Here is a 19870-nt window from a genome sequence, read left to right as displayed (position 1 = left end):
ACAGCTAATCGGAGGATGAACTGGAGTGAGGAGAGGACTGCTGCAAAAAGACCAACCATCAGACTCTCATAAAAGTCCATGCTTGAGTGATGAGGGCCTGCACTAGGGTGGTGGTGATGTCAAAGGAGAGAAGGGACTCATGCAAGAATTGTTATGCTATGAAGGTGGAATTGACAGGACTTGGCATTATGTTGGATATGGCAGGTGAGAATGAGGAGTTGAGTAGGATACCTCCTTCCTGTGAGCCTCGATGACTAGGAGGATGGCAGTGTTCTTCATAGTAATAGGGAAGTAAGGAAGAGGGGAAGGTTAGGGGTTGGGGAAAAATACTGAGTTCGGTTTTGGACATGTTGACTTTTAGAATATCTATGAGACACTTAGTTCAAGATGTATAATAGGTAATTGGAGATGGGAAACTTTATGTCAACACATCTGAGAATCATTTGCAGAGAAGCAATAATTGTATACAAGATATATACAGAGTAGAGTGGAAGGCATTAGCAGTTGAGGGGGACCTGGAAAGACCTTTTGCAGGTGAGATTTAAACAGTTTTGAAGGAAGTCAGGGAAGTAAAGAAAAGTGAGGAGGCAGGGCATTACAGGAAAGGGGATGAGTTAGCGAAAAGGTATATTATGTTGTGTGAGATTTCATATGGGCCAATGTAGCTATATGATAGAATGCATGGGGAGAATATATAAGAAGACTGTAAAGGTTGGCTAGAACTTCTACAAACCAGACTTGCTTGAAGACCTCCAGTGATGGACATTGCCAGCCATGCTGTCTCCACTGGGGTGGTCACTATCACTTCTTACCAGACCAGAGGCTTTTGGAACTTCCCTGTGTTTTTTTTTCTTTTTTCTTTTTTCTGGGCAATGAGGGTTAAGTGACTTGCCCAGGGTCACACAGCTAGCAGGTGTCAAGTGCCTGAGGCTGGACTTTAACTTGGGTCCTCTTGAATCCAGGGCCAGTGCTTTATCCACTGTGCCACCTAGCTGTCCCTTCCCTGCGTTTTGATAGGTCAACCTTGGCCTTATCCTGCTTGCTTCTAGACCTCCGTAGCATTACCTAGACATCTCTAAATATGTTGTCTTCACTCAGGCCATTACTTCCACCCCACTTCCTACCAGAAAACTGAACTCCTATGAGGTTGGATCTCGAGGTAGGAGCTTAAATAGTATGATTACTTACTCCCCTTAATGAACCTCTCTAACCGTAGATGCTTTACCTAGACTCATTACCAAATGGTTAGCATATTCTCATTCTCTTACTCTCATCACAGTGATTCTGAACCCCTAGCTGCTGAAGTGCAAACCTTATTCTCCATCTCCATCTGGCTGCTGCCTCATTCCCATCTTCCTCCTTAAGTGCCATACTCCATCTACTTACCCTTTCCACTGTGTTTTCTGCTATGTGTACTTCATCACCAATAAATTTGCTTTCATTTTAAATCCTTTCCTTTCTCATTTCTGTCATCTAATACTCAGTAAATCCTGGGGGTGGTGGTAGTGTGGGGTCTCTCCTGATGATATTGCATCCCTAGCTATCCTTTCCAGTTATTGTTGCGCTTTAACTTATCCCCCTCTTCATACTCACTGTGCAGAATCAGGAGTGGGAACACTCCTCATTTCCACCTATAGACTCTCCCTCTGCTATCATCATTTCTGCTTTTTTCAGGTATATGCTATTCACATCTATCACTTCATGTAGATACTGGTAGTTATTATTTATTTACTGATCTTCTAGGTCATTCTTCATCTTTTCTGATTGAACAGTACCTGACTCAAATCTTTTGTACTACAACTCAACCTCATGTTATGGGATTTCATTAATACCCTAATTTCTCAGTTCATAAATCTAGTCAATAAAAGATTGTCATACTTTTGATCTTGCCACACCGCGCACACACACACGTTCTACTTCTAGGTTAATGAACTCCAAAATTTCATTATCTGATCTTAATCTTTTGTCATTGTCTTTCCCTATGCCTTATGACCTCCAATCTTGTTCTTCATTTTATATATATATATATATATATATATATATATATATATATATATATTTTTTTTTTTTTTTTGGTGAGGCAATTGGGGGTTAAGTGAGTTGCCCAGGGTCACACAGCTAGTAAGTGTCAAGTGTCTGAGGCTGGATTTGAACTCAGGTCCTCCTGACTCCAGGGCCGGTGCTCTATCCACTGTGCCACCTAGCTGCCCCTTGTTCTTCATCTTATGACCCCCAGCCTATGTTCTCTCCCAAATCATTACCCCTGTATTGGTTACAATATCCCCATTTTCCTATCTTGACTGTTTGGTGAACCAGTTTAAATCTACACTGTCTTCTGTATGTCAATCAGATGAGATATTTATAAAATACATAGCACAGTGCCTAGCACATAGTAGGTGCTTAATAAATGCTTGTTTCTTTTCTTCCTTGAATTGTCTCTATGCCCTATTGCCAATAGCACCTTGCCAAACCTCACACTCATTACTGGCTCCTTTGCTCATGTTCATGTGAATGGAGCATAAGAAACTGAGCCCACTGGGAACAATACCACTTTATATTACATAACTTCACTGGGGTCACCACTACGAGGCGATCCTTTTCATACTTCCTCAAATCTTCTTGTAAGGAGGGCACTCAGGCCAACCATCTCTTCATTTCTCACCCAGATGTGCTCATTTGAGAGCATTCCATCATGCCCCCCATAATGTACCTTCCCTCCTTCTCCCCTTCCAGCTTTTCAGCTTCCTTTTGTGTGTCTTCCCCCATAAGGTTGTAAGCTCCTTAAGGGCATTTTTTTTTTCCAGGGCTATGGGGGTTAAGTGACTTGCCAAGGTTCACACAGCTAGTAAGTGTCAAGTGTCTGAGGCCAGATTTGAACTCAGGTCCTCCTGAATCCAGGGCCAGTGCTTTATCCACTGCACCAACTAGCTGCCCCCCTTAAGGGCATTTTTCATATTTTTGTATCTCCAGTATTTAGCACAACACTATACATATAGTAGGTACTGAATATTTGATTATCTAATCAATCAGCTTGCTATCATACTCAGCAGTAAGCTGCCCTGAACATTAGTCTCTCTCTTCAAGCCCTCTATGACATATTCCCCTCCTTTCCATGGAGAACCTCATTGAAAAAAATGTTATTCACCAAGAGCTCCCTTTACTCTCTTCCTCATTTCATATTACACCTAGATGTCTTCCTCCACTCTCCTTGTTCATGTGTCTCACATCAAGAGGCGACACTTCTCCTTATCAAGGTGAATCACCACTTCCTCTCATTCCATCACATCTTATCCAAGGGATTGCCCCCATTATCATCTCCACTCACACCAATCTTCAGTTTCTCCTAACCTATTGGTTCCTTTCATGTAACTTTACAAGCATGCCCCTGCCCTTCTGTTCCGTTAAAAAAACCCAAACACCTTTCCTTTGGTTCCTGTCATCTTTCCCTTCTTCTCAAGAAAGCTGCCCCCATAGTGCCCCTGCTTCTCCTCTTGCTCTTTTTATAACCCTTTGCAATCTGCCTTCCAAACCCATCATTCAACTGAAATTGTTCTCTCCAAAGTTACCAATGATCTCTTGATTGACAAACCTAATGGTCTTTCGTCAGTCCTCCTCTTTCTTGACCTTTCTGCTGCTTCTGACATTAATGATCATCCTCTTTTCCAGGACACATTTTCCTCTTTAGATTTTTTGTGACATTGTTCTCTTCTAGTACTATTTGTCTGCTAATTCCTCCTCAGTCTTCTTTGCTTAATCTTCATCCACATCACAACCAAATTGAGCCATCCCTCAAGGTTTTGTCTAGAGTTTTCTTTTCTTCTTCCTGGATACTCTCTTCTTTGGTGATTTCATCAGCTCCCATAAGTTTATTGATTATTCCTATGTATGTTGTTTCCTTCACTAGAATGCATGCTCCTTGAGGGCAGGGGGTGCTTGCTTTTATATTTATACATACATGCATACATATGTACACATATGTGTGGATACACATGTATGTGTATGTAGATGCATATAGGGCAGCTGGATAGAGTATTGGGCCTGGAGTCAGGAAGATTTCCTGAGTCAAATCTGGCCTCAGACACTTACTAGCTATGTGACCCTGGGCAAGTCACAACCCTGTTTGCCTGAGTTTTTTCATATATAAAATGAGCTGGAGAAGAACATGGTAAATCACTCCAGTATCTTTGTCAAGAAAACCCAAAATGGGAGCTCATGAAGAGCCAGAGATGATTGAAATGACTGAACAACCATAACATAAGCACATAGTAAGTGCTTAATAAATGCTTTTTTTTCTTTCATGTGGCACTGGAGGCAATTCTGAATAGTAATAATAGTATTTACACAGAATATTAATGTTTATGAAGCACTTTATGAAAATCTCACTTTATTCTAACCCTGGGATATAGGTACTATTCTTATCCTTTTTATGATGAAGAAACTGAGGCAGACAGAGATTGTGACTTGCCCTGCACAGCTATTAAGTGTTTGAGATTGGATTTGAATTCAAGTCTTCCTGATTTCTGATACAGTGACTATCCATTGTATCACCTAGGAGAAATAGGTATGAGATGCCTTCTGAAGTAGTGAGTTCTCTGTACTAGAGACATTAATGCATAGGCTGGCTCACTAAGGATTGAAGATATTGCAAAGAAGTATTTATGTATCAGCAGGAAATCAGGTAAGTTGGTTCTCTAAGATAAGAGTCCATGATTTTAATTATTTTTTTCATTAAAGTTTAAAAAATGACAAAAAAGAAATGAACAGATAATCATGATTTATTACATTTGTCTACAAAATTAGCTTCAAAACAAGCAACATTTTACAATATGTTTTGGGCTTTACATGACTCAATTTCTGGACAAATGCTTAACTCCTGAATTTCTTCAGCATTGGACTTATTTCGTTATTTCTTTTTAGGATACAAAAAAAGTTTCTGCAAAAAAGTTGGTGCTTTTGTAAGTTAGTGCTTCAGTAAGTAAGAGGTACTAAAGTCTTTCCAGTGGCTTGGGCTACTGAGCGCCTTGAAGACAATACAGTCAAAGGTTATAATTTTCCCTAGGCTAGTCATCATTTTTGCACAAATGTCATCCCATCCAACACATACAAATCAAAAGAATATGGCTACTGTTTCCCTAGATTAGTTGCACATCAATAATAACTGATTTGGACATATCCAATGCAGTTCATAAAATACACTTTAAGAAAAATAAATATTCTGCATAATGTATATACACAGGGGTCAGTTTTATCCTTTACCATAAAACAAGATAATCATAACTTAAAATTTGCATGTACTTGGCCATTAGTGTTTATTAGTAATGGCTTGATTCTCAAAGTCCAAAAGATTTTAGTTGAATTATATTTATAAATGTGCAAAATTTGATGTGTAGAAAACAGTTTTTTAAAAAAAGGAACTGTTGTACGAGTCCCTCTTTCCTTAATTACCCATCTCATTAGTCAAATAAATATTACAATATGCAAAAGTATGTATAATTTTACCTCACATTCTCTTTAGAACATGTACTTCAAAAATGGTTTAATATTCATTCCAGCAAACCCAGGCTTCATGGAATGTCCTGCCCCCACCCAATCCCTTTTTACCACACTGCACATTTACCATTAGATCTCGCACATAAAATATACCACACATCATTTTCAAAAACAAAGAGGCAAAGTGCAAGGGCTGCATTTAAAATTTGAAGAGATCAATGAAGTGCTGGGGTGACACTGGCATGAAGCAGCTGTCAGGATTGTTAGCTGTACAGGGGTGTCCTGAATCCTACAGAGGGAGAGAGAACAGGAGGCAGAGGTTATATAAATAGGCTGGCAAAAATCTGAGTAATATCCTAAAGTGCAGAGTCCTCTCTTTAAAGCTCAAATATTTGCTGAAATGTACAAGGACATTTGACACTATTTTGAGGGTGTGTTTATGAAAGTTTGATTATTAATTATTAGCATTGTTCAGAGAACTACAGCAATGACAACTTCCAGTTAAAGGATTTCCTCTGGGAATTACTATTTAAGTTAGTCAAGGATAATAAATGTACTTCACCTTTAGAGAGTGTCCCTAAGAAAAGGATCATATTCTTAAGGTTAAAATGATATAAGCATCAATAAAAAGATTTCATTTTTCTGCCTAAGAATCTTCTCTTATATTAAAACCCTAGAGCTTTCTGCAGCCCTAGTTGAGATGATCTGATTTTCTCTCATCATTACTTCTTCCTTCTTCCTTTTACTCAAGCATTGATCCCCATTCTTGTCTCTCATCCCAGATACACTTTTTTCCTTGATTAAATCTCACTCTTAGATTTTTCTTCTGTTAACAATACAAGTTCACTTTTTTAGGGGCATGGGAAAGCACTTTACAATGATGTTTGCCATGGCACTATACTAGGTACTTCCACATGGAACTCAATTCAAAAAAAGGCATTCTTAGAATGCCTCAGGCTCCTGGAAGAAAGATGTTATGCAACTCTGTTATTGCTAGGGGTGGAAGTTACAGTAGCTTAGTTGGGTGGTAATAACTAACACAGGGGGGCAATATAAGTGACACAGGAAATCTAGAACCACTACTGATGGCTTCTGATATATGTGGTATCTGTTTAACATAATAAGAAAAATGATACAAGAAAAAGTCTAAAAACTTTGTAATAAGAACAGCTGGATGCTAGGAAAGATTAAGGCACTTAAGTAATAGGCAGAAATAAAGAATACACAGGACACATGCAATTCATATTTTCAAAACTGATTTACTAGCAAAATTTCAGAGAAATACAGTATTCTGTGTATATATTTGTTATTTAAATTAGAAAGAACATATTAATAGTTCTACATTGCCCCTCATGACTTAACTTTTATTAAATTGGACTTCAAAATCCTTTCAATTAAAAGCATTTGATTATTAGTGTAGAGCTAAAGGTAGCCATATTTTCATGCCCCATTACATAAATTAGATCTAGTGGCAACTGTTTATTGGCGTTTGAACTTTAATAACAAATGCTTAATGCTTAAACCATTCACATAAACATGCAATACAAAAGATTAAAAGCTCTGAGTTAGGATAGAGACGGGCGCAGATTGAAACAGAACAAGCCACAATCGACACAAGATGGAACATTACTCCTAGTTTTGTACATTCCAAACAGACAGACACAATGTATATGGTAAAACATGAAAGTACCTTAAATAATAAAGCAAGATGGTAGTCCTTGAAGATCATGAAGAAAGAAGCAGGAGGGGAATGCAGTAAAGTAAAAAAGGAAAAGTTAAGTTTGGGAAAGGGTCAGACAGAATTTAAGCATTTAGGTTTGGAACACATTTGTAAAAAGAAAGTTCTATTTCACCACAAAAAAAATCTATTTTCTCTCTTCCATCCCAAACTGCCAAACTAAAGAAATTAAATTTTGGTATATTGAACCATAGCAAAAATAAAGCATGCACAAGCAACAAGAAGTATCTCAAAAACTCATTGACTTGAAGAAACCGTCATGGACAATGAAAAAAACATCCTCTTCCTTTCAGAGCTCTCAAATGGATAAATATTAATGGAACAGCTAGGTAAAGTTAACTCCAAAAACATCCTTAAAAAAGGACATAGGAAAATACCAATATTTCTACTTTATATGCCTCATCACAATTTTTTGCATGAATTTTGCTATATTAATTAGACATGCTTTATCAAGCAGTAATCTCTTAAATATAAGATCAGCATTTCTGTTTTCTTTCATGAGTTAAACCCTACAGTGTACATACATAACACATGTTGTATATCCTAGTGTAATATACATTTGAAATATTTTAATAAATACTACAGGCCATTTTCAGATTTACCTACCATATTCTTACTGCTGATGATTTATTTTTGAATATATAAATTATTGAGTGCATGTGTTCTTTTTATGTGCATATCAAAAGTATTGGGAAGGAAACTGGCAATTAATTTGGCCCTGAAAGACAATCCATGCAATAATAAAAAGTAGGCTATTTCCCCAGCTTCAATGTAAAAAAAAATGTTCTGACCATTACTAATTTCACTGAATTATTTTTAACAATTTTTATTCCCTAGGTAACCATGAGTCAAAAATCAAAACGAGAGAAACCATACACCCACCTAACCACAGATACATAAAACGGGAGGTAGTTGGACTGCTTTACATATTTTTAAAAATACCTCCTTCAGACTGAACCCTCCTCTTCTCACCTCTCTTGTGACACCCCCACCCCAATTAAGCCAAAAGTATAGTGACTACCTCTGACAGTGCATACAATATTCTGGCTCACTAACCTCATGCCTGGGCAGAGGTACTTTAAATATAGCATACATCTGTAAAAAATAGGTGAATGTGAATTTAGGGGAAAAGGGGAGGCAGAGCTTAAAACCCCGCATCTGATGGTCCTAAGTTCTTTAGATCTTGAGTGCAGAACAACTGCACCTTATGCTATTATAAAGGAATTGTTCTCATGGATAGATAAGATGAAGTGTATATAAAATTAAGTCAGTAATTTATTCAGCAAAGAGGTTCAGCTTGGCCAACAGTGAGCTTTTATCTGGTTCAAGTTATAGTATGACTATGGCAAATAAAAGACATTTTCTTCTTGTTTTTTGTTAGAGAAGGGTAGCAGATGGTCACTATCTTCCAGTCAACTCAGTTAATTTAATGAAGGGAAAGCAGTGAGGGATGGCCTGTAAATCACTTCAGTAACTATGTGCCCACTCCTCCTCATATACTGAGCCCCTCCCCCCCCTGCCCCACAGAAGTGCAGTGTAGGAGGACTTTAGTCCATCAGCATGTAATTACTGACCAGATATGTTATACCTTATGCCTATTTCTATAAGGGTGAAGCAAGGTGGTACAGTGGAAAGTACTGGATTTGGAGTCAAAGGGTTTGGGTTAAAATCCTAGTTCTGCCACTTCATACCTATGTAACCTCAGGCAATTTAATCATTTTGGGCCTTCATTTCCTTGTCAGAAAACCAAGAGAACTGGACTAGATGGCCTCTGAGATCCCTTTCAGTTCCAGATCTATTATCTAATTGTGTAAAAATAAAAATTTTTAGAAAATGAATCATTTTTAAAAGTGCCATGGGAAATTTCTATTTGAAGCAATTAAAAAAAAAAAAACAACAAGCTTCTACAAAATGAGTCACCATACCCCAGATTACCTTTTGCAAATCTGGGTTTTTCAATATCTAGTTTGCTTAAAGAAAAATATAACTGTTGCAAGGGATTCAAAGTACTTGAATTGCATTTTGTTCTTGGTACTTATCCAATCACTTTTAGTTTTTACTTAAAAGTCTTTCCAGTACTGTTCAAAAAGGCAGTAAATGAAATGAAAAGCCGAATAAGCCATGCAGAGTTGTGGGTCATTATAGCTATGAGATGATTAGTATCCTTCCCTTATTTCTGCTCTGATGAAACCTTGATGAACTAAAGAATATTTAGTTACCAGGAATTTTTTCCCAGTTTGCTCTAAGACACACATAAGAAATCACCTTTTTAACTGATTAAAGATCTTGTTCTTTATCAAGCTAGACTTCTCCCAAACTCAGTGTTACCTGGGCTTTTGAGGCAACCGACTTTCTGGCAAGTAGTAAATGAGGGCTCCAGAGCTTAAATGTGAATCCTGGGAATTGTATTCCTGATGAGATAGCTTTCTCTTCCTAACCTTGGAGAGACTAAGCTACCATAAGCTCTGAGCTGAAGGCAGACTGTTCAGCTGCACTAGAAATTTTGGAAAGATTTAGTACTGGCAGTGGTATCCTCTTATCGACAATGGTAATTGGCTTATGATGCTACCTTCCTCATGGGGGTAGCTGCAAGGAAACTTTCTATAAGTTTTGGGAACTTGTTGATTTCCTCTTATTGGAGGTGGGTTTTTTTTTGTTTATTTGTTTTGCGGGTCAATGAGGGTTAAATGACTTGCCCAGGGTCACACAGCTAGTAAGTGTCAGGTGTCTGAGGCCACATTGGAACTCAGGTCCTTCTGAATCCAGGGATGGTGCTTTATTCCTTACTAGAGGTTTTCAAGCAGACTGAATGACCCCTTCTCCACTAAATGCCTCATTCTTTCTTTTGTGTGTGTGTGTGTGTGTGTGTGTGTGTGTGTGTGTGTGTGGCAATTGGGGTTAAGTGACTTGCCCAGGGTCACACAGCTATAAGTGTTAAGTGTCTGAGGCCGGATTTGAACTCAGGTCCTCCTGACTTCAGGGCCAGTACTCTATCCACTGTGCTACCTAGCTGTCCCTGACTGCCTCATTCTTTAACTTATCTACTACATCCCTATAAATTCTGAGATTACAATACTCTCTCCCAGAGTTCACCTCTAGTTTTACTAAGACTAGGATGAGTATAATGTGACTTATTGACATTGCAGAATGAAATTCAGATAACCATCAGGAGTTGCTGGCACTCAAAGGCCAAGCTGGAATATATGAAAAGATCTAGTTCCAGCTCCTTAAAATCTCTGCCCTGACTCACTGCAGATAGCTCAATTTTCCAATGGATTCACAAGTCATAGGTTGAAGAGAGAAAATCAGACCTGAGAAAGAGTGAACAGGTTATAAAACTGGACCCAGCAACGGTGGCACCTAGGAATGGCACCATGAAAAGGATCCTTCAAAGGCAAAGGGGAAGGTGGAGACTTTGGGGAGGGAACACAAGCCCCACAGTGGGAGACAGCCGAGGGACACTACCCTGTGTGAGGGGTAACTGGAGACCTTGGCTCCAGTGGGTACATACCCCAGAGCACTAAGAAGTTGATCCCGCGGAGGCAACCTCTAAGGGCATGGAACAAGCCAAAGATGGGCAAAAGGTGACTTGTTGGAGAAGGGATATGGAGAAGCAGCAGCATCTGGTAGCTCCCCATTTTAACAAATTATTTTTGCTAACAAAGCTCTGAGCACAGTTGGTTTTATTTGATAAAGGAGGAGAAGAGCTCTTGGACCTAAATTTAAGATTGCTGGGTCAAAGACCTGATTATCATCAGAGGCAGGTAGGTGTCACAGAGCAAAGCTTCTTAAACTGTGGGCTTTTGAATGTAATTGAATGTGAGGGTTGCAAAAAATCTGGCAGTAATTGTTTGATCTGTATACTTATTTGATATACTTATATGCTGGGGGTCGTGTAAAAATTTCTCAGGCAAAAAGGAGTTGTGAGTGGAAAAAGTTTAAGAAGCCCTGACACAGATGCTTCCTAGCTGTGTGACCCTGGCCAGGTAAGTCAGAGATCATGCAGAAGTTAATTCTCTCAGCCTCAGTTTTCTCACATATAAAATGAGAATAATATTAGTACCTACTGCACAGGAATGGTAAAAGGATTAAATAAGATAATATATGTACAATGCTTTTTCTTCAACCTTAAAGTTCTAAAAAAAGTTAGATACTTTTAAAAAAATTATTATCTCACTCTAATTACAGCTTTGGTAGGTTGATCAAAGATACAGTAGGAATGAAAATCCACTTTGAAAGGCTTATTGTGCTTTGCCACGGCCATTTATCATATGTGGTATTGTGGTAAAAAGTTTTAACAGTCGGTTAGTGATAATGGAGAGACGCCAGTTTTTCTTTAAGGACCACCCTTTCGGGGAGGAGACCAACGGTATGAGTTACGCAAGCCAGTCGGCCTGCTAGCACTCCACTTCTGGGGTGCGAGCTTAGGAGAGAACGGAAGTGGGATCTTTTTCCTGCTCTGCTGGTCTCCTGACTGCGCTGTACTCCAGACGCTGACTGGAGTTCGACTCGGCCCGGCTCGCAGTTAGCAGCAGCACGCGCTTGACACGGTCTCTCTCTCTCTCCCCAAAGGTGGCTTTGGGTTTTGGTGAGTTTTATACGGAATATAGACTAAGCTTAAACTTAAGATGATTTGTTTTGTATTTCTACTTTCCTATCCCTCTAATCAACATCACCTTGTAACTACCATACAATAAAAGCTCTAACTAGAAAACCAGAAGCTTCTTCCACTTACTAGTCTGGGAGATAAATTAAGGGAAAGGTTAAAGAGGGGAGATTTATGATCTAATATCCAATTTTAAATCTCACAGTATGTAGGACTAATAAATCCGTATGCCCCTGATACGAAAAGCAACATAGTACAGAGTACAGAGGAAAGAACACTGACTTTAGAGTCAAAAAATCTGAGTTTAAATCCCCTGAGCTTTACTATACGCATAATCTTGGGCAAGTCACTTAACTTCTCAAGGTCTTAGTTCCCTCTTCTGATAATGAGGAGATTGGTCTAGAGCAGGGCTTAAACTTTTTCCCACTCTCAACTCTCCCCCAACCCTTTTTTTTTGGCAGGGCTATGAAGGTTAAGTGACTTGCCCAGGCTCACACAGCTAGTAAGTGTCAAGTGTCTGAGGCTGGATTTGAACTCAGGTCCCCCTGACTCTAGGGCTGGTGCTCTATCCACTGTGCCACCTAGCTGCCCCTTCTCAACCCCTTTTTGCCTGAGAAATTCTTCTGCGACCCCAGGTAGATAGGTATATAAAATGGGTATATATAACCTTTTATTACTGCCAAATTTTTCACGGCCCCCCACATTTAGTAATAGGACCCCATATGGGGTGACAAACCACAGTTTAAGAAGCTTTAGTCTAGATGAGCACAGAGGTCTTTTCCAGTTCAAAATCTATGGTCCTCTATGATCCTATATGGAGAAAACTGGACTTGAGGACCTTTTGCTGAGATTCCTCAATTATAACCTATAGTTGGTAAAATTTCCAATATAAGAACTGTATATGCAGGCATACTGAATGGATTAACCTTTGAATAAAACAATTTGGGTTCTTTCAGAAAGAAAAGATGGTAGAAATTGAATATGCTATTTTTTTTCTTTAGGAGACTTGCTGATACAGGAAAATAAAGTCACTATGCTTAGTATAATTAAGGGAATCCAGATGGGAGGTAGCCTGGGGACAAGCAGAGAAGATGCATAGCTATTTACCTCAAAAATCCAAATTTACAAATTGGGACAAAATATCTGTTGTAAGATAGAAATGGCCAGATAATAATCATGCCAACTCCTTACCAATTCTGTGAGCTCTGATAATGCTTTCAGTTAATCTAAAACCAATGCCTCTCAACCCTATATTCAGTTTTCTGGAAAGAGAAAAGTACTTATTGGGATGTCAGACAAAGTTGTATAAAGCATACTGGAAGAGAATCTTGAGTTAAAATAGAAAATATCATCGATTTCTTTGGAAACTAAACTGGAGAGAAGATCTATCAATTATACAAAGACCAAATTTCTGCCTTCTTATACATATAGATTAACAACTAAATATTTCTTTTGTAAGCAAGTATGACTTGGAAAGATGTGGTGTATTGCTACAGAAATAGATGGGGGATGGGAGAAGGGAATAAGCATTTTTATATAGTGCCTACTGTGTCAGGGACTGTGTGGGAAACCCTTAAAATATTATCTCATTTGATTAGACAGATGTAGCATTAATGACTGACTCTGTAGAGAACTGCTCAGTGGTACAATGGATAGAGTGCCAGCCATTGAGTCAGGAAGACTCATCTTCCTGGGTTCAAATCTGGCCTCAGACACTTACTAGCTGCATTACTCTGGGCAAGTCACTTAATCCTGTTTGCCTAAGTTTCCCCATATGTACAATGAGCTGGAGAAGAAAATGGCAAATCACTCCACTCTCTTTGCCAAGAAAATCCCAAATGGAGTTACGAAGAGTTGGACACAACTGAAATGACTGAACAACAACAAAAGCGAGCTGATCATCTTTGGGACTGGTTCCTTTGTAAAGAAGCCATTGATTCAATAGCTGCAATTACTAAAAAAGGATTAAGTATGCTCTCTATCCCCATGAACAAGATATTGAAAAAAATATTTTGGTATTAAAATACAGGTTTAATTAATTTTAGGCTTGTTTTATAATTTATATTAATTCTTTGATAATGTTATGTCTTGGAAGGGCTGACTTCATGGAATCTAATTTATATGGGATCTTATTTGGGAAGGAAGGGATTCACCCCAACAATGCAAATAACAACCCATTCATGCTGGTCCATGGCTTTTGTGACTCTTAGTCTATGTCCTCCCATAAGTTATTCACAGAAGGTCTGTCTATCATGCTAGTGTCCTTCCCTAATTTCTCCTAATACTAAGGGTACTTGTAGGGCATTATGGCTATCTGTGTGTTACATTCATTTTTGAAAAGTTCTTTAGAAACTTATATTTCATGTCTCACTGTCATATAGCAATGCTGGGAGAATGTTGGTATTAAAAAGTTGAGCCTTTGTTTCCATGGGAACCTTGGAACTGTTTAAAAAAGCTTTGCAATATCCCTAAGGCAATCCAGTACTTCTTCTCCTAGTCAACTCTAGGCTCAACTTATTGGCCATCTGTCCAATTGTCTGTATTGTCTGTCTAAGATAAATATTCAGCTGCTAGTCAAGCTCTACAGGAAATAATATATCCTAATTTATCTTTTCTGTAAATATGATTCTTTATATTTTCAATTTGCTTAAAAAACTATCCATACCTTTGGAATGCTATAGGGTTTACTTTATTTTATTTTATTTTACTTTATTTTCCTCACAATAACCCCCATGAGGTGGGTAGTACAAGTGATTATAGGACTTTTTAATATTTTAATTAGTGGCCTACTTGGAGTATATAATTTAGTAGTGGAATCCCTGTGTCAAAGGGTACATTTTAGCTATTTTATCTATATATGTCCAAACTGCTTTCCAAAATGGTTAAATTTATTCATTGCTCCACCAGCAATGCATTAGAGTGCTAATCTTTCATTATCCCTTCCAACATAGAGTATTTCCATCTTTGCCGATTTATGCCATGCACTTCATTTTACTTTTTTTTGTTGTCCGATGAAAGGCCATGTATTTTTGACATGATATAAACAAAGTATGTTGTTAGAGCTTTAAATATGTGGCTTTAGAGATTATCTAGTCTAATCCCCTCATTTTACAGATTAGGAATTTGAGACCCAGGGAAGGGAAGGGACTTCTCTACAGTTACACAGAAATGGGACTGAACTTAGGTCTTTTCTGCCAATAAACCGCACTACTTATTAGATTTTCATTTTCTTTCTTCTGAGCAGAGTCTATTTCTCTTGTTACAGAAAATATATAATTAAAGATAATATTAATAAATATCCTGAAATTAAAAGAAAAAAATCTTCCCATGTTGGGAAACTAAGAGAAAATATTCCCCCCATCTGTAAGTTTTAAAACTATTTAATTACTTACAAAACAAAACAAACCAAAACAATATTCATCTTAGTACTTGGCTATTATAATCTTGCATGCTTTTTTCTTTTTTTTGAAGCAAAACAATCATTAGGAAAGGATGTGAGGAAGAAAAAAGAATTATGTTTTAAGTTATATATTTGAAGGCCAATAGTTCCATAGGACATTTGTTATCAGGCAGACTTGGGTTTAAGTCCCACCTGACAGACTTCCTGTGTTTCCAGTGGTAAGTCCCACTTAACTTTTTAGTACCTCAGCTAATTCACTGAGACTTTAAATTGCAGGGGATATGCACTGATCTGAACTGGTGGAGGAAGTTTCTTTACTAGGAGTTCTCCATACTAATGAAATTACAAGTCTGGTAAAAACAAAACAAAGCCACTGATGATGACATTTAAGTACTGGACATTATTCCATTATCCACTGCAGCCACCAATGGATGAAAAAAAATTATAGCCAGACATCCATGACAATTATAATCTGAAATTAAAAATCTAGTTTCAAAATTTGCTTAAATTATCTCTTCTGACAACTTATTTTTCATTACAAACCACCTAGGAGCAAATGAGAGAGAAATTTCCAAATAACAAAAGGAAAACAAACCCAGTCTATCACCTATCAAAGACATTCAGAAATTGCAGAAATAAGATTTGTTCTTCGAACCCAAAGGAAGCTGTGGAGCAGACAAATACAAGGTTAAAGAGAGGAACAACACAGCAGAGGTCAGCTTCATTCTTTGCATTAGTAGGAGAGGTGATGCTGTTCCTGGGAAAGGAAAGAGGAACTGAAGAAAGCCAGGGTCAGTGGTGCACCCACAAGGGCTTTACAGTTCTCCAACTTGGGTCTCCCCTTTACAGACTCATTGTTTTGTTTGGAGTGAATACTTGAGTACTAGATACATCCAGACTGAAATTCAAGTACTGAAAATGCATTCCAAAGAGCCAAATTATGATCCTTCTATTGCTATGCTACTGATCAGGATAGAAAGAAATAGCATGAAGAAACATTACTGAATCAGTAAAATACTTTTTTAAGGCACATTTTTTTTCTGGCTAGTTAATAGCAAAGAAATAATGAAAAAAAAAGGAAGAATGTTTTCAATATAGACTATTTTGATATTTTCTGAAAGAGCAGGAGCCACTGAAAAAAGTGGTCCTAAATGATCTTTTCAAGTCAGGCTGCTTGTTAACCTTCAATCATACAAATATGTAACCAAACACTCCTGTGTTTGTGACTGTAAAATCAATATTGCTAAGATTTCTTTCAAAACATCCACATTTTCTGAATGTTAAGATTTCTAATAATTCAATTTAAGGGAAAGAAGCTTATAAGAACTAGAAAAATGCATTGCTACTCTGGTGGGTGATTATAGAAAGCTAATAGCCCCATGACATGAAGAGCCTGATCATCTGCCCTACAGGACTGATACCCAGTTCAGGTCAAAAAGCTCTTCCTGTATCTCCTGTACTCTCACAGTCATCCTTCAGAACCCTGGCATTTTCCAGGGGGTAGACATGGATCCCTGGGACTAGGGTCAATCCGAGTATGTTAGAGCTAAGTAGTGAAATTCTAGACCTCTTTGTGTGTGGTGGCTGTTGGCTCAAGATAACAATTCCTGACTAGAGCTGGGTGAAGCACCTGTTCTAAGCAGACCGCTAGGAAGGGAGCAGAAAGAAAACAACTTCACTTTGACAGTTCTGCAGGGTACACAGTCATAGCTTGAAGTAACTCAGTAAAAGCAGCCAAACAACAAAACTCTCCAAATATGTTTATTACATATTACAAGTAGTCTACTTATGTGAAAAAAGTTGGGTTTCAATATCCAAATACATTTGAACAATGATTACACAGAAGCACAGACTCAAGAGTTGGATGCCATTACTAGTCACCTAATACCAGGGATGTGCTGGTAAATGTTTAATAACTTCTCCTAAACACACACACACATATAAATATATATATAATGTGCTTTTAAGCTTAATATGAATTATTAATATTCTATCCACTACTTTATCATGACCAGGCAATCAATAAAACATCCAATTCAGCTCTGATTTGTAGCATTTGTAGATTTCTGAGGTGTAAATGCTCACGCTGAGAATTTAACAATCAGTTTGTCAACAGGCATGAGCTGGCTCTAGCTCCTCCCCGTTAGCTAATATAACTTCCTACTCCATTCCAGAATCAAATCTACAGTATCCCTGACAACCCCTAATTCAAACACTTCTAGTGATGGGCAACTCACTGCATAAAAGGTAGGCCATTTAATTTTTCTGGGTAGCTATAATTGCTATGAAGTTAGAACTATCAATCATGTTTTATCCTTAGAAATATATTGGAATAATTAACAATTTGTTTTAATTTCTAATTTTTAATTCTAGTACCTTGATCTCAGTATATTTAAAAAACTTACCTTCCAAAAAAGAATGCTGCAGTGCCTGCAAAAATGCAAAGTGTCTCCATATTGCTCCTTGATGGGATAACATTTCTGAAGTGCAAAGTACATAAGCTTCCATTCAATGTGACCTTTTTCAGAGAGTATCAAATGTCGACAGAACTAGAAGGAAAAGCAATTTCTTTGGAATCAGAAGATAATTTTCAAATTATAGCATTAAGAACAATTATTTCTGTTTAAAAAAAAACACAAAGTATAAATGAAAGTAATTGCTTTAAAAAACTGAATTCATCTGGATAAAATATTAAGTCTTAGATTAGGACCCTTTGCATACTTAAGAATTAATAATTTTCAAGTTTTGAGGAGAGTTATCTATATCCTCAATTATCTATAAGATTCTCATTTCTTCTCCCCTTAAAAGAAACACTACTTTTAAAAAATCCAGTGTTAGCTGCTGATCGCTCCAAAGTGCTACCTTAAAACTAACTGCATGCACTGTTAAGATAAACTGGTAATAGATTCTCTAGCTCTATAGGTATAAAATTTGAAAAATAAAAATCACAAACTTGTTATTGTGAATGGATGCTCACAGTTCTCCTGTGTCTTGCTTCAAGGTTACTTACTTTTCCCCAGTGATAGAAATGGAATTTGGAAATGTATTTGCTGCAACAGTTTGATAAAACTATACTTTCCCACAAACTCTGACTTACAGAAGACCTGGGTGTGACCTATAATTGGTGTTATTTTTCCGTGTGTAACCCTGCCCTCAAAAATCTCATAAGCTAATTGGGGGAGGGGAGAAGACAATATACAAACTAATTACGGACAAGTAAATTACATAAGGGTAAATTGGAGATAATCTCAGAGGGAATGCTCTAGTATTAAGAAGGACTGAGAATTGCTTCTTTCAAAAGGTGGGATTATTATCTGAGGCCTGAAGGGAGCCAGGAGGCAGAGATGATGAGAGGGCACATTTCAGGCATGAGAGGTAGCCTGTGAAAATGCAGAGTATTCAGTCCAGGAACAGTGGAGGAAGCCTGTAGCACTGAAAAGGCAGGAAAGGGCCAATTTATGAAAGACTTGAAAAACCAAAGTATTTTATATTTGATACTGGAGATAACAGGACCATTGGAGCTGATTGAGTAGAGGGGGTGACATAGTCACTCCTGTCCTTTAGGAAGATCTTTTTTGACAACTAAGTAAAAGATGGACAAAAATGGGGAGGGACAAGGCGGCAAGAACCACCAGAAGGCTGTTAGAATAGTCCACAGGTAGATAGCAGGGGTCTGCACTAGTGGGGTGGTAATGTCAGAGGAAAGTAAGGGGTGTGTATGGGAGATGATATGAAAGTAGAATCTATAGGACTTGGCAACATATTGAATAATGGGAGTGAAAGTAAAAAAATTAGGATGACACTTAGGTTGGGAGCTTTTGTGACTGGAAGAATGGCAACACACTCATCAGTAACAGGGAAATTAGGAAGAGGGACTGTTTTGAGGGAAAGAGAATAAGTTCAGTATTGGACATGTTGAATTTAAGACATCTATGGGACATTTAATTCAAGATGTCCAATAGCAGCTGAGGATGTGAAACTGGCAGTTAGGAAATGAGGGTAGGGTTGGATAAACAGATCTGAGAATCATCTGCATAGAGATGATAACTGAATCCATGGAATTTAGCCAGAATTTTTTTGTTAGCATCAAAACAGCCCAAACTTCATATTCAGAAAGGTCTGAAATCCTTCCAAGAGTCCCAACTTTGATGTTCAGTATAAATCAAAAGGAGAGAGTTTATCCAGGTTTGGCTTGTATATATGAGCCAGCTCTATGAGCAACTTTACCCTTTCTGGAGGGCTATTTTTCCTTTTTTCAGTCTGTTCAGATGATCCAAGATAAGCTAGTATACATCAAAGCTCCAAAAGGCAAAGTCTTTAATCATAACTCATGTTCATTCCTCTATTAAAATCTTATTCTCAGCTCTCAGTCTCAGCGTAGGGAGTCAGAAAGGTGTGGCCACCAAGAGATGAATTTTCTGTCCATAGCAACTCGTGGAAGAGCCAAGCAGGGAAGTGCTGCTTCCAATCTGCTGATGGTGGAAGGAACACCCACACTGATGAAATCAAAGATCTTTAGAAGTATTAAGTAATTCAGTTTTCTAATAAAAAGGGATTATTTTCTCCCAAACACTTTTTTTCTAATGACCTTTGAAAATGTGCTTCAATTCTTAGAACAAGCACCAATGTGAGTAAT

At 37.8% G+C, this 19870-nt stretch overlaps 1 protein-coding gene across 3 annotated transcripts in view; it reads right to left on the bottom strand.

The window, feature by feature from the left end:
* Window positions 1–4757: 4757 nt before the first annotated feature.
* FBXO25 (F-box protein 25) overlaps window positions 4758–19870 on the bottom strand; it is a 110210-nt gene continuing 95097 nt past the window's right edge. For 2 of the 3 annotated variants that reach the window (XM_043989685.1, XM_043989686.1), the window contains 2 exons: window positions 17640–17783; window positions 4758–5779 (listed from right to left, as the gene is read on the bottom strand). In XM_043989685.1, coding sequence (XP_043845620.1) covers window positions 5690–5779; window positions 17640–17783 — 234 coding nt within the window. In that variant the 3' untranslated portion in view covers window positions 4758–5689. Of the gene's footprint in view, window positions 5780–7180; window positions 7208–17639; window positions 17784–19870 lie in introns of all 3 variants that reach the window. The other variant, XM_043989684.1, reaches the window with a different exon arrangement.

The sequence above is a fragment of the Dromiciops gliroides genome, chromosome 2 (genome assembly GCF_019393635.1).
Source record: "Dromiciops gliroides isolate mDroGli1 chromosome 2, mDroGli1.pri, whole genome shotgun sequence".
Classification (NCBI taxonomy): domain Eukaryota; kingdom Metazoa; phylum Chordata; class Mammalia; order Microbiotheria; family Microbiotheriidae; genus Dromiciops; species Dromiciops gliroides.
The sequence above is the reverse complement of the archived record's forward strand: the minus strand, read 5'-3'. Positions and strand labels throughout refer to the sequence as shown.